This window comes from Limulus polyphemus, unplaced genomic scaffold (genome assembly GCF_000517525.1).
Source record: "Limulus polyphemus unplaced genomic scaffold, Limulus_polyphemus-2.1.2 Scaffold3642, whole genome shotgun sequence".
Lineage (NCBI taxonomy): Eukaryota > Metazoa > Arthropoda > Merostomata > Xiphosura > Limulidae > Limulus > Limulus polyphemus.
Window position 1 is genome coordinate 102204 of NW_013669252.1, and position 14894 is coordinate 117097.

General features: G+C 32.1%; 1 protein-coding gene across 1 annotated transcript in view; it reads right to left on the reverse strand.

Annotated features, from left to right (window-relative positions):
* LOC106469754 (filamin-A-like) overlaps positions 1 to 12695 on the reverse strand; it is a 31515-nt gene extending 18820 nt beyond the window's left edge. Inside the window, exons 1-8 of the mRNA XM_013930264.2 lie at positions 12512 to 12695; positions 11131 to 11271; positions 9615 to 9743; positions 8419 to 8592; positions 5264 to 5422; positions 4192 to 4395; positions 2781 to 2933; positions 2062 to 2190 (exon numbers count right to left, since the gene is read on the reverse strand). Coding sequence (XP_013785718.2) covers positions 2062 to 2190; positions 2781 to 2933; positions 4192 to 4395; positions 5264 to 5422; positions 8419 to 8592; positions 9615 to 9743; positions 11131 to 11271; positions 12512 to 12692 — 1270 coding nt within the window. The 5' untranslated portion in view covers positions 12693 to 12695. The remainder of the gene's footprint in view (positions 1 to 2061; positions 2191 to 2780; positions 2934 to 4191; positions 4396 to 5263; positions 5423 to 8418; positions 8593 to 9614; positions 9744 to 11130; positions 11272 to 12511) is intronic.
* Between the last annotated feature and the right edge of the window lie 2199 nt (positions 12696 to 14894).

Below are 14894 nucleotides of genomic sequence, written 5' to 3' on the forward strand. Positions count from 1 at the left end.
AAGGAGGACCTCTACAGAACCTAAAATATTTCTCCATCTCACTATGAATAAGATCACTGGCAGTCTCAATTGAGAATTAACCCACCTACCCCTGATTGTTGTAAGATGATAGATAGAAATCAGAATCAGAGGTGGGATAGGAGAAACCTGATTTGTCTTCATGTCAAAAATAATAATTCTGGAATTCATACTGTAAATTGACTTGCCAATCAGAATATTATTAATTTTTTCTTTAATTAGTATGAAAATCAAGTAGAAAACACGGATAACATTCAAAGTATCTCCAAACAATCGTAATACTTGGAAACCCATTAGCAACGCTTTGTTGTTGAAAAGTGATAACATTATCTGAATGAGATGCTTATATGCAGTGCCTGGATAGAGGGCGCATTGACATAGGTGGAGAGTATTACGAGATAAATATTGCCAGGGACAATTGAGTGAGGTATAGAAGATTAGAGCAAGTGAGAAAAAATCAGACCAACCAATGCTTAGATGGGTAAAGAAAGAGACCCTGGCAGTAAGTAATAGCTACAAGTGTGAGAGGAGGTAAGTATTATTGGAAATAAATTTTCAATTCAGGAAAATGTTTTGGAAAGCTATTAAGTTGGCTTTGTTCAAGCTACCTTTCTTGTTCTCTACAGAAAATACCCGCTCCACCAACAGAAAATAACGCTGCACATTGTGCAAGAAGGTCAATGACAGATATCTTGAGGTTACAGCCACCCCTATGTTGAATGAGAATGACCAGTTACATGGATAGTGCTTGTTGCTATAAATAAATATGGAGTTTCCCATTAAGTACTAAACATTAGATTTCAACAGACTACTCAGGACCTCAAGTGAGTCAGTTGAAGAAAATACATCTGGAGGGATGAAAATTCGGTGATCAATTCACAAGTCAAGTAACAGGAGAATCCCCAGTGTCTAGAAAGCTAGTATGCTAGTGTTTATCCATTCAACTTAGCAGGTTGTTTTAATTTTATATAATACATCATGTCCAGTCAGCTTCTTTCTTTACTTGAACTCAGTTACTTCTGATAAATTCACTTACTTCATGATTTATCCTGTTGATCTTCCTGTTATAAAGAGGACCTACTTGATATTCTTAAAGGCAATCAGTTTAACTTGAGAGTACCATGTATCTATAGTCATTAAAATTGACTTGAAACTCTTAACACTAATGTTAAAAAGATTAGAATAGATTCCCAATAATAAAAATTAATTCTATAATAATTATTCTGCAGAAACTGTAAAAGTTTTGTGTTTGTTACAGAATGTTTGTGCAAAATTACAAAAATGGTTATTTGTGCATATTTTCAACTGATAAACTAGAAGAAAGGCAGTTAGTAAGAAACACCCACTAGCAACTCTTTGGCTACTTAACTGTTACTTTTATAACACACCCACGAACCCTGAACCTTCAGATTCACAATTCAAACAAACTAACCTCTAGGTTTAGGACAAAAATAAACATCATTTCAAGATAACTGGTCATTCACTTCTGCACTCATTTAATGCCAAAAACAAAAATTAATAAAATCTCTTCAATTCTCCTATTCAATGATTCATTTAATTTTACCCAAATCAGTGATTGCAGACCAATTCTATGGGCTATGAATAAACTGAAAAACAGATACAATTATTAACCATATTAAACAACAGTTGTTTTAATACATCATCCATTACTGGGCAAATCACAACACAAACACAAAATTAAAATGTGTTTAAAACAAATTTAATCTTATCTTGAAGTCTTCTGAGGAGATATGTTTACCACAGTATAAATTGAGAGCAGACTCAATTAAATTAAAGGTTTTCCAGCTCAAAAGATATCATGAGCTTTGCTCAAGTAAATAGAAAAAAAAAGACAAAAAAAGCTAATTCATAAACGTTTTGATTGAAAATATCTCAAGTTTTCTATCTGACAGCATTATACACAGTCAACAGAAGGTAAGGGTGAAAATAAATCTCATTCAAGATACAGAATATAAAAAGAAACTCAGTGGAATATTAATATTAAACCATATATATATACTTCCTCGTGAATTATTTACTAACCTGGCATTTTGACAGTCAGCTTACATTCAGAGCCTACATCAGTGATGGGCACAGCATCTCTCTGTTTCTTTATGTTCTCCCTCTGGATGTTGGAACCTGGGCCAGCCACCTTGACCGTGAATGGACTTCCTGTAGTGACACATGAATATCTCAGCTAAACAAATGTGTTGGATAATGTGAATCTCTCAAAGTGTTGCTCATCAAAATTTCACTTAAACTCAAAACTGTTTGTTGCTCACTAAGCTTTTAAGTACACTTTGTGTAACACGTTTGGCAGTTCTTTTAATCTGTAATTCTGCATATCAAAGAAAATTCACATGTTACTGTTGAGTTGACACCACATTCGTCATTGTGACTTGTTGTTTTGTGGCTGTTCTACCATGTATAAGATTTCTTAAGAAATCATTACTTATGAAATAATCTGTAGCAGTACATTTTTTTTCAAGATAAAATTTTCATTTCGTGGAAAGTGTAACTGAGGTTGATGGATCAACTTACAAGCAAAAAGAAAACGACTTCAATGAAATTTTCCACAGTGATGATGGACGTTTATAGTAGTCGATCTGATGCCCTGATAGGGCTAATGACTTTCTGTAATTTAATGGGTTTGCATAAATGGGAAGAAGTTATTGCTATAGGTTGAAGACTTAGTTGACATAACCTGCATATCAACAGATGATAAGAATTCCCACAAACCTTTTTTAAGAATACAGATTTACCTGATACATGATGATCGGCAAACTTGAGATTAATTATATAGTAACCAGGTTCAGTAGGTCTGTAGGATACATTTAGTGTTCCATCCTCGTTGTCTTTACAGCTAATTTCTGCCTTGCTAGGACCCTCTACAGAAAGGCTCAGTCCACCATAGCCTGTAATATTGATATAGCCACATGTAGTTTCCAAACACACAGAGAGACAAGGAAAAGAGAGAGAGACAAGGAAACAGAGTAACTCTTTCTATGCAACACTAAAATAAGTAGATTCAAAACATTTCAGGTGTATTTCTTAAAATTTCAGGGATAAGATTGCTCTGACTCATTAGCAAAGTAAAAGGAGAAGAAAAAATTAAAAGATAAACACTTAAACTTGTTTAAATGCCAAGATATCTACTATAACATGCATCAAGAACAAAAGGTCTTAATACAAGTCCCACAACTATTAAATACTTTATGATACTAATTAGATAAAGTTACAAGATTATGGCAAGGAAGTGTTACAAAGACACTAAACTATATTATACAAAGGTAATTATGATGGAAATCAAGAAAATGTTTCATTCAATTTAGTACAGCTTACACTTTGTTACACAGTTTATACAAATAAATGTTCCAAATTATACTACACACTAGCCTTAAAGAAACGTTTACTGTCAATAACCCAACCATTATACCACACAGTAGCCTTAAAGAAGAATGTTTACTGTCCATAAAACAACCATTATACCACACACTAACCTTAAAGAAACATGTTTACTGTCAAAAACACAACCATTATGCCACACACTAGCCTTAAAGAATCATGTTTTCTGTCAAAAAAAACAACCATTATACCACACACTAGCTTTAAAGAAACATGTTTACTGTCAATAACAACCATTATACCACACATTAGCCTTAAAGAAACATGTTTACTGTCAATAACACAACCATTATGCCACACACTAGCCTTAAAGAAACAGGTTTATTTTTAATAAAACAACCATTATACCACACACACACTAGCCTTAAAGAAACATGTTTACTGTCAATAAAACAACCATTACACCACACACACTACCATTAAAGAAGCATGTTTACTGTCAATAAAACAACCCTTATGCCACACACTAGCATTAAAGAAGTATGTTTACTGTCAATAAAACAACCATTATAATTATAAGCTTACATACTTTGTTTTTCTGTGGTAGTTTTAGTATGAGCAGAAAAGTCACAAGTAAACTTGTTGCTAAAATGTTTTATTTCAACACACAGAGAAAAGGCGATGCAATGTTTAAGACTATATAAAGATATTTACTGCCACTGACTTTTACAAGCTATGTCACAGTAAAGACAGACCATTTTTTTAGTGTTCTACAATTTGTTTATAGAAAGATACATCGTATAATTACAGTTTGACAAGCATACTAACCCGCCTGCCTGGTGTCAATCATGAATTCATTGTTTTCATGAGTCCTGCCCTCTTTAATCCCATATCCACTGACTTTCACTTTGGATGCATCACCTATCTCTCTCTCAAGGACATCAATTTTGAAAGGACTGCCACGGATTGGTTTGCCAAACTTTGTCACAAGAACTTCATGTTGTCCCACCTCTCGAGGGGTGAAGGAGATTCCTGAATGAAAGCCAAACAGAGCTTCAGTAAATAAATTCAACTTACCCCAAACTCTGCAATATTATTTCTGAAAATTTGCCTTGTTCTTTTACATGGTACTCAACAACAACCTGTATTGTGTTATCAACATAAGGACAAAACTGGAGGGAATATTTTTATTTTGATAAGTGATGTGTGTATATAAGCAAACTGACTCCATTCTTTTCAAACTTTTTTCCTGACTTTCTACACAAAATTCCACATTTTCCAGAACTGAAAACACACTTATATGATAAACTTATACTTTAAACTTTTGCTCATAGTTCTACCTAATTAACACCACTTTAACACGTAATTTGGTTATAATGTCCTGTGGACAAATATTTTTAAACACAAGCATTGAAACTGGATGGTAGACAATTAAAGTTACATATTTACATATTTATATAAGAACTCATCAAATATAAGGAATTACATAATTACAACACATAAAATAACATGCATGTCTAGATCATGTTAATATATACCAATAAATGACAAAGTTAAGCAACATAGTTTGTAAGCATTTGCAGTTTTTCAGGACTGTGGCTACTGATAAAAATTATTTTTCATGCTGTGCTTATTTCTCCAAATCACTGATTTTATGTTACAAAAGTTATGCAAAATGCACTGAAAACTATGGTCAACAAGTTCAGAAGCTGACAGTTCAGAAACAGGAAAACTATAGAAGGCAACTTTAATTTCTTTTATTTGCAATACTTTATATGCAAACCTAAGCTTTTACACAAGATATAAAATGACTCATCTCTTAGTGTCGTGTTAGATTATTTTGCTTGTAAACAGGTGTATTGACATGTTTAAAAAATACATATAAACATTAAATACACACCAAGGTGGCCATTGGGCAGTTTCTTTAAAAAACAAGGCTCTTCCATGCCAGAGGGTGCTACAATACTAGCACTGAGATTTTTAATGTCTTTCTCTTGTACTTTCAAGGAAACCTCACTGGAGTGGCCAACTGATATCTGGTTTCTTTTTCTCCCTTCACCTGAAGTAACAAATAAAATATAAACTTTAACATGATTCATTAAAATACAAAATTAATTAACAGTATAATTAAGAAATAAAAAACATAAATTCAAAGAAAACATGAGAAAACTGAAATCTGATTACTCAGTTATAAGTCAAGGAAAGAGAAAATAACAGGTCAATCAAACATAAAAATAAAGGTACAAAAAATTTAACACCTGTTATGGTTCTTAGACTGACAGAAATTTGACTATGACTTTACCATAGTCGTTACAACTTCAATGTTCTTAAAACTTAAACTAGTCAAGTTCAAGGACCAACTAACTTTTTTTATTACAATATCAAGACTTGTATATCACCCAGATTCTCTATAGTTGAACTTGCAACTGCTCATTCCTTCTACTTTTTTTCAGAAATTCTTTAAAGTGCTTCTGGTAAAAATTTATTTCCTACTGCATAACTTTGGAAACAGAAGAAAATGCACCTACAGGCCAATACGGAGTTACTGAAGAACCCACTTTTTTATATTTTAAAGCCAAATATGTTATTAATATATTTACTATCTTACAAAGAATTTATTACCATTTATAAACAAAAATCAAATTCATACAAAGTGAAAAACTGAGTTAACTAGTTAAAAGAAGAAATAAAACCCCAGTCAAATGAACAACCAACAAATCTCTTCCTCCAAGCAACTTTGAACCAAAGAGTGATATTTCTTTTGGACCAGATGCAAGTACTCTTGGTTTATTTTGTCACTAACTAGTCAGTTATCTGTTCAATTATTATGTGATATTTCTGTTGGACCAGATGCAAGTACTCTTGGTTTATTTTGTCACCAACTAGTCTGTTATCTGTTCAGTTATTATGTGATATTTCTTTTGGACCAGATGCAAATACTCTTGGTTTATTTTGTCACCAACTAGTCTGTTATCTGTTCAATTATTATGGGATATTTCTTTTGGACCAGATGCAAATAATCTTGGTTTATTTTGTCACCAACTAGTTTATTACCTCTCCTACATGCTAGTGACTTTCAACTAACCAAAATCAGAATTTTCACCACAAAAATAAAAACATTTCTAATCAACCCGAAGACCTAATTGTCAGTTCTGTCCTCATAAATATGTTCCAAACCAGACTAATATATGATTGTCTAACAGTTTTCCAATAGATGCTAAGAGCAGATTCAAACTTACTTCATGGAACTTATTTCACACAACCTATTTCCATTTCAATGGTTCCTTCTATAAACAGAACAGTGGCTTAGCTAGGGGTTCCTCTTTTTGACCTGTAATCAATTACCTTCTCACACCTGAAGATAAGAATATAAAAATGTAACTTCAATGATATTGTTGATTTTTATCAACTCCTGAATTCCAGGAATAAAAGTATTCAGTTTACAGTGAAAGAGAGAGAGGTGAGATTGGTCAATTAACTTTTCTGGGCATTGTAACATCTTTTGCTACAAATGCCATTCATCTACAAGTCTATAGAGCACCACTCTGCAGAAACTGCATTATAGTTCCATCCATCTACACTCAGTCAAGCATGGAAGTATTTGAAATACACAATACAGTGTAGATATAAAAAAAAAACACAGCTTACCAAAAAACACTTCAAGCAAATGGATACCTTAAATTATTCAAATGCGCTTATGTAACACACAGAGACAAACGTCTATTTACTTTCTGTACCCAGCTTGACCCACAAATTTAGAAGTTTATTCCCAAGAGCTAAACAGCTGAATACCTCCAGTTTGGAAAACTCTACACTGTGAGGACAGGAACAATGATTTAACAACTTAAAGAAAGTGTTGACACAGTAAGTCTTGTACATCCACAAACATCTTCTATAGCTTTGCATTCACAATACAAGGTGTAAACAGAAATGGTGCAAAATTTTGGACTCTGTCTAAAACTTAAGGAATAACTAAGAAACTTTTGATCTAAAGCACAATAAATCGAAAATTTCTCAAAACAATGGGATGGAAAACTGCAGCAGCTGTAACTATATTTAAAAATCTGCCAAAAATAAAATCAGTAAGACCCTTTTAAGGGCCAATCTCATGATGAGATAGGTGGAGCTCTCTCTGCTGCTGTTGTTGGGGACCTAAAGCCACCTGTTTTAACTACTTCCACCACTATACAGTAATATGTTGTCTGTCAGTTAGTCAGTAGATACTAAAATGATGTAACATAAGGGATGCTTAGCATTAAAATTTGTACTGTCATGACGTCAGTAAAATGTGCACGTGCCATGAATCATGACAAGAATTACGCACTCCGTAGGCTACAACACAGCATGACATATGAATATTAAAAGCAAGAAATAAAAATATTTGTTAATCTTAACTTTGGTTTTATTTACTCTTGAAGCAGAACACTTTTGGGGACCTTGTGCAAGTACAACTAGTATATTACATATCACCCCATTCAATCATCCACAAAAACACTGCTTACATATCAAATATGCTGCTGAAACCCATCTTGAAAAAAAAACTTTGAAGTATATTCATGTATTTGAGCATTTTTTCTAATTTTCATGCTATACTGTTTTCCTGGTTCTTGGTACTTTAAGTGCAATGTAAAAATATAAATGATAATGAAAATATCTTCAAAGTGAGTGAATTACTGTAATAACTTTTATCTATCAGTCTTTGCAATTAAACATTCTGAGGTTCAGGGCTGGCACTAGGGTGAGGGACAGTTCTCCTTGAAATGTCCCTCCCTGAAGCTGGATCCAGGGATGCTGTGGAACAAGACACATAGTTTGGAAGTATAAACTGAGAGTAGAAGAAAATAATTTCTGTTTCAACACTCAATCTCAGATATATAACAGGAAATGTGAATGAGTCATTAAAACAAATATAACATACAGATATTACTTCCTTAAGTAAAAGAAAATTAATATTCTGTAAGGTACAATAACAATTTATTCTAGTGATATAAGTGGTTATGCTTTTACTAGTACAGAAAAAGATACACAATCTATTTAAGATTTTAAAGTAAGCACCAGTGATTTTGGCTGTGAAAGGGCTTCCGATGATGTTTTTATCGGCAAACTTGACCATAATCTTGTATTCTCCTGGGGCTGCTGGAATATAAGAAACACTGACAGTTCCATCCTTGTTGTCATGGCACGTGATTTCTGCTTTTGAAGGTCCTTCAACGGCTACAGACAAGCCACCTAGAACGTGACCATACCAAAGCAATTACTCTGTAAGCACTCAATTCACAATCCATACAAATTTAAAAAAATAATCTAGCACAACACTTACTTTATGGCAAAATGTTCACTGGTAAATAGTTAACACACATGTAGCACAACACTTTCCTGATGGTAAAATATTCTCTGGTAAATAGTTAACACATATCTAGCACAACACTTTCCTGATGGTAAAATATTCTCTGGTAAATAGTTAACACACATCTAGCACAACACTTTCCTGATGGTAAAACTTTCACTGGTAAATAGTTAACACATGTCTAGCACAACACTTTCCTGATGGTAAAACTTTCACTGGTAAATAGTTAACACACATCTAGCACAAAACTTTCCTGATGGTAAAACATTCTCTGGTAAATAGTTAACACATATCTAGTACAAAACTTTCCTGATGGTAAAAAGTTAACACACATTTAGCACAACAGATTCCTGATGCTAAAACATTCTCTGAAATTGTTAACACATATCTAGCGCAACACTTTCCTGATGGTAAAACATTCTCTGAAAACTGGTTAACACATATCTAGCAAAATGCATGCCTCATGGTAACAAGTTTTCTGAAGGACAGTAAAACATATTCAGCGCAACATGATAAATTTATGATAAATTCTTCACACACAGTATCTTTCATTATATCTTTGTTTCCTTTTTAAGATTCACATCATTACTATAACACAGCTTCTGTGTAACACATGGATCTTCACTCTCTCTCAGCCAATGACAGGTTTACTGAGAGCTTTCTAATGCTGAGTAAAACCATGATGTTACTAGCAAACTTAGTCCAGTACGGAATTACATATTCATGAAAACTTTAAAATGGAAATTAAATGTATAAGTAAAACTGGAAACTAATAGTTCCCTACAAACACAGATAATAAACAAATCATGTGATAAGAGAAGAAATATATAAAAAAATATACACTGCTAGTTAGAAATCTTAAAAAAAACACAACTAATAAGTAACTGATTTTTTAAACACAAACCTGATCCTGCCCCTTTGGTGTAAATAGTAAAGTTGCATGGTTCTCCTGCAGTACCATGTGTAAGACCAGGACCATAAGCTGTCACATTTCCACTAGCCAAAGTATCTACATGAAATTTGAATGGACTGCCTGTAAATTTAAGAAAAACACAAAAATTACTCATCACAAAAAAGTTGTGGACATAACCTACCAATTAATCAATAGAGAAAGTTTTAATTAAGACAGAATAATTAAATGCTACCAGAAGGAAAGTTACTCTATAAATCACTAATGGCTGATTGATTATAAATACACAACCAAAGAAACAATACACGAAATAATTTCTAATTTACTTACTGATTATAAGTATTATTTTATTACAAGTTACAGCTTTTACAATAAGGATGAATACTTTTTGGAACAGGTATGATGCTTTGATCACTGTTTCGATCATTCTCAAGTATACAAGATTTAAGTGTTTAAATCAACATTCAACAATCTTATTATAGGTACTAGCAGGAATGCGCTCAATGAGCAGCTGTTTGCACCAGTAATTACTAATACTAGTATTCATACCTCAATGAAAAAAATTTAGAAAATGTTCACTTTATTTGGGAAGTACTGCATCTGAAAAGTGCTGATATAAACTGTAACGTTGTTATATATTAAAAATTATACCCTTTATTGAAAAAATAAAAATTTTTTTAAGAACTCCATTTTTTTAGTACTGTATTTACAAATTACATCAATAAAGATATAATCAAACCCTCATGTATAGTCCTAGTGAAAGTCATATTCTAGTTGTGAGGAAAGTACTTTTATTTAAAATTGTGTTCTGTGATCAAGAAATGGTTGTTGCACATACAGTAGTTATTTTTATAATTGTCTGAATCTTGAATACCCAAAGTGTAAAAGTTTTTATGGTTCCGTTTAGTAGATGGCGCCACATTGTATTTATTATTTCGGTCACATACATAAATACATGATATGTCCATTATAGTGAGATTACCTTATTATAAGGTACAGCTTTTATAGTAAGAATGAATACTTTTTTAGAACTAACTGTACTTTGGTTTACTTAAGTTATAGAACCTAAAACTTTCAGAGCTAAGCTTATACCATAACAGAAACCAATCTTAAAATTACAAACAATTAAGACCAGCAATAACTGACAGTTATTATTACAGCAGAGCCTAACTGACTAACAAATAAAGATATTTTTCACTTTACTACAAGAACAAAGTAAGTAATGAAATTAAGAAACCTTTTGGTACTTAACTGTTAGACTGGTTAAGGCTTAACACCCACCCACTCATTATTTGTTAATAAAGTGAAAAGTTAATGCCTCTTGTAAAAGTAAAAACAAAAAAGCATTATAAATGTTACAATGTTTTTACTAGTGTAAGGATACAAATGCACACACGACATATATATATATTAATAGATTTCCTTGTAGCTCAACTTATCATAACATGAGAATTGTGTTGTTCATTTTCAAAAACATGAAATATTTCTAAGTATGAATTATTTTGATTACCTTGTATGTGTTCATTGTTGTACTTGATATGTAGTTCATGCAGTCCTTCTTCTTTTGGTTCATATTTAATACTGACTGTACCATCATGGTTGTCTATGATGGTTGGTTTATCCCCCTTTCCTGATGGCATCCTTACTTCAGCTACAAATAAAAATTAATACCATAGGTATTTCAATTTTGTTGTTATAAAGCTTTACAAATGTAAACATCATCAATATACATAGCTTTACAATTTAGTTCTTTATGAGTTCCAAAATCAACATTAGCTAAAAACTACTGATTTGTAATGATCCCTATTAAACAAAATGCAAACACTTTAGGCTTTTATATAAGTAACTAAAATACCAATCATTCATTTCAAAGTGTACAATGTTAAAAATAGGATTAACACTAAAACAGCACATAAACTTATAGGCTTGAAATATTCCCCTACGATGTTCTATTTTTAAATCGTTATCAGGCTAGCAGTTACACATCTTGTCTAATTTATACAACCAGGATAACACAGCAAGTATCATACTGGTTTATCAAATCACATCTACCTTCTCAGGGTAACAAGAATCGTATCATCTTCAGGCCATCTAAATTCTACTAAATCCCCTTAAGTTTAAAAAGCAACATTTCTTCTACTAATTTACATCCATATCAACAAGTGATACATCTACTTCAGGTTACCTTAGTTAACAAATGACAGTTTATCTGAAAAATAAAAAGTAACAGTTAATCTCAGGACCAATAAGTGACATATTTCCATCAGATTACCTCAAGGTTAAAAAGTAAAAGATTATCAAAGAGTTCATTAATGACATCCTTTCATGAGTTCATCATGAAAACAATACAGGACCCAATTACTATATTGTAACTATTACCTCTACAGTAACATTTCCTATTTTGTAAATACAGTATGAAACTTGCTCATGTTAACCAGATTCTAACCACTACCTCTACAGTAACATTTCCCATTTGGCAAATACAGCAAGAAACCTGTTCATTTTAACCAGATTCTAAACACTACCTCTACAGTACCATTTCCCATTTGGCAAATACAGCATGAAACCTGTTCATTTTAACCAGATTCTAACCACTACCTCTACAGTATCATTTCCTTTCTGGTAGATACAGCATGAAACCTGTTCCTGTTAACCAAATTCTAACCACTGCTTATAAAATAACATTTCCTTTAAGGTAGATACAGCACGAAACCTTCATATTAACCTGGTTCTAAGCATAACCTCTACAGTTTAACTTTTATTTTCTACAATTTTAAATTTTGATTCATTCAACTAACGTCAATAACAAGGCAAGCTTAATTTGAAAAAAAGAAACAATGGTCTACTATTACAAAAGTATTACATAAAAACATCTACCAGATTTCACTCACCAATGACTTTCCCGCCTACAGTTTGGACAGGGATATTATTCAAGTGAACAGTTCGAAACTGGGTAGTTTGAGTCGTGTGTACTTTCTCTATAACCTTTTTATGAACCTCTTCAGTGACAGCCTTGAAACAAACAAAAAACATAATAAGAATTGGTTCACTGAACTTCTGTATTCTCAACATCTTCTTATTTCATTTTTTATCTATCAGTTGTTTCTATTTCTTATTTTAATCAGTTATTTAGCTTTCATTTCAAAGGATAATGATAATACTGTTTTATATCTTTGGCATAAACGTGGTAAAAGTAATATTTTGGTTATCATCATGAAAAAATAATGTAAAAGTCATAAAAATAGACTAAGAGAAGCACAATAGCAAAGTGGTCATCCATAATCTGTTTTATGATCCAAAAGTAGCCTCAGATTAAATGAAATTCATTTCATGTATTATAGAACATGAAACATGAAAAAAGTAAAGCCAAATACATGAAAAGTTTTCTTATATACTCCAAATTCATGTCTTATATCATGTTCATAGGACTATATTGTATTATCTCATTATGGTTACATACATTTCTTGACCTTTGAACCCTGTATTTCACCATTCCCAACTTGTATTGCTTAGATATTTTGATATGTCATGTAGTATTATATAAATATGTCTTTCTGTTAAAAACTACTTTTAAAACTTCAAACTGTAGATTTGGCATTACGATAAATGATGAGATAATCCCAATATTCATTATTTGCTTCTGTGGCAATTCCTTTTTTTTCTTTAAGATGTATTAAGATGTAATAGAATCATAAACTAACATGAAACTCTTTTAGTTAAGTGCAGACAAAGATGATAAAATGACATTTTATAAAAATCTTAGTTGAACATGCAAACTTTTTTTGTGTGTATGTAATACTACCCTCTCTGGGCAAAATGTAATCATTTGCCATTTTGTTCTTGTTGACCCCAATGGTGTCACATTTTTCTATATACTTTAAGTATTTTAATGACATTCCTTGAATACTAACTCTGATACCGACTTCTAGTCACTGATCTTGCCCATCCTTCTTTAGAAATATGCAAAAATTCATTGTATGTAGTAACCCTCATTCTTATCTATATACTTGATTTCTGAACTACTTTCACAATTTTCGACAAAATGACTTTCATCTTGCAACTAGGCTGCCAACTCACACAGACTATAAGTTGTGGAAAGTATTTTTTAAAAGAACATTGAGAGAGCCCCAAAAATTGTAGATAGAGAGGTTTTTGGGAGACTCTTAGATTCGACAAAACTGATTTCCTTAAAAAGATTATCATTTATGCTAAGCAATAATCTAATTTCAGGCTTAGGAAATTTTTACAGTGGAGCTCTTGTAATGGGGTGGGGTAGAGGTTTTCAGAGAATCATAACAGAGTACATGAATTTACATGAAAAATGGCACAGAGATGTAAAATATCATTCAAAATAAGAATCAATGTTTACATTTTCAAAAGTTTTATAATGAGCCCTCCAGATGTTGGAGGGGGATCAAGGGGTTTATGAACTCTCAATATTAGCTTTATGTGTTCATATGAAAATTGAAGAAATAAACTGTTGTTAAACACACATATGTATTTTGACTTTCTTTTTCAGTTTTTGTTGCATCCCCCCATATGGGAATCAAGTGGATAGTAAAGACAGTCAACAAACAACAATAGGCTTCTCGAACTTACTGGAAAACTGAAAATAATATGTGGCAAATGGTCATTCAAAACAATGTATGAAAAACGTTTTTGCTTAATTGTTGTCTCCAATGGTAATTTACTAAAACAAAATAAACAGCTGAATAATAAATCTGATGACTCAAATACGTAGCTTAAAATAAACTGAATGATTTAGTAAAGAAGTGACAGTTTAAGGTACAACACCCAATAAGGCTCAAAATAAACATCTCATGCTTGTAAAAATAAATAACTGTCTAGCTGGCTTTATTGCTATTTGTGTAAAAGCCACACAGTAGTAAATGTGTCTTTGGATAAATTTGTTAAAAGTAGTACTTTACTGAATAGTACTTTATGTTTTAAACTTTACCCCCCCCCCCAAAAAAAAAAACCTTTGTAGCTCTATTTTCAATCTGCCTGCTACAAGAATAAAGATTTAGGCTGATCTGGTAATACTATATAACAGGATTCATTTCTTAAATGTTTTGTGTTCATGAAGTGTTCTGATTATTATAAGGGTATTGTATGTAATTACCAATTTATGAATATTGGTTGCGTCATCGAGATCACGTGACAATTCTCACGCTCTCTTGTTTCTAGAACTATCATGTACTTTGGCGAATGTTCTACTTCTTGCTAGAAATAGGTTACGCTGGTATATAAAAGATGGGAATGTAATGTGTGGGT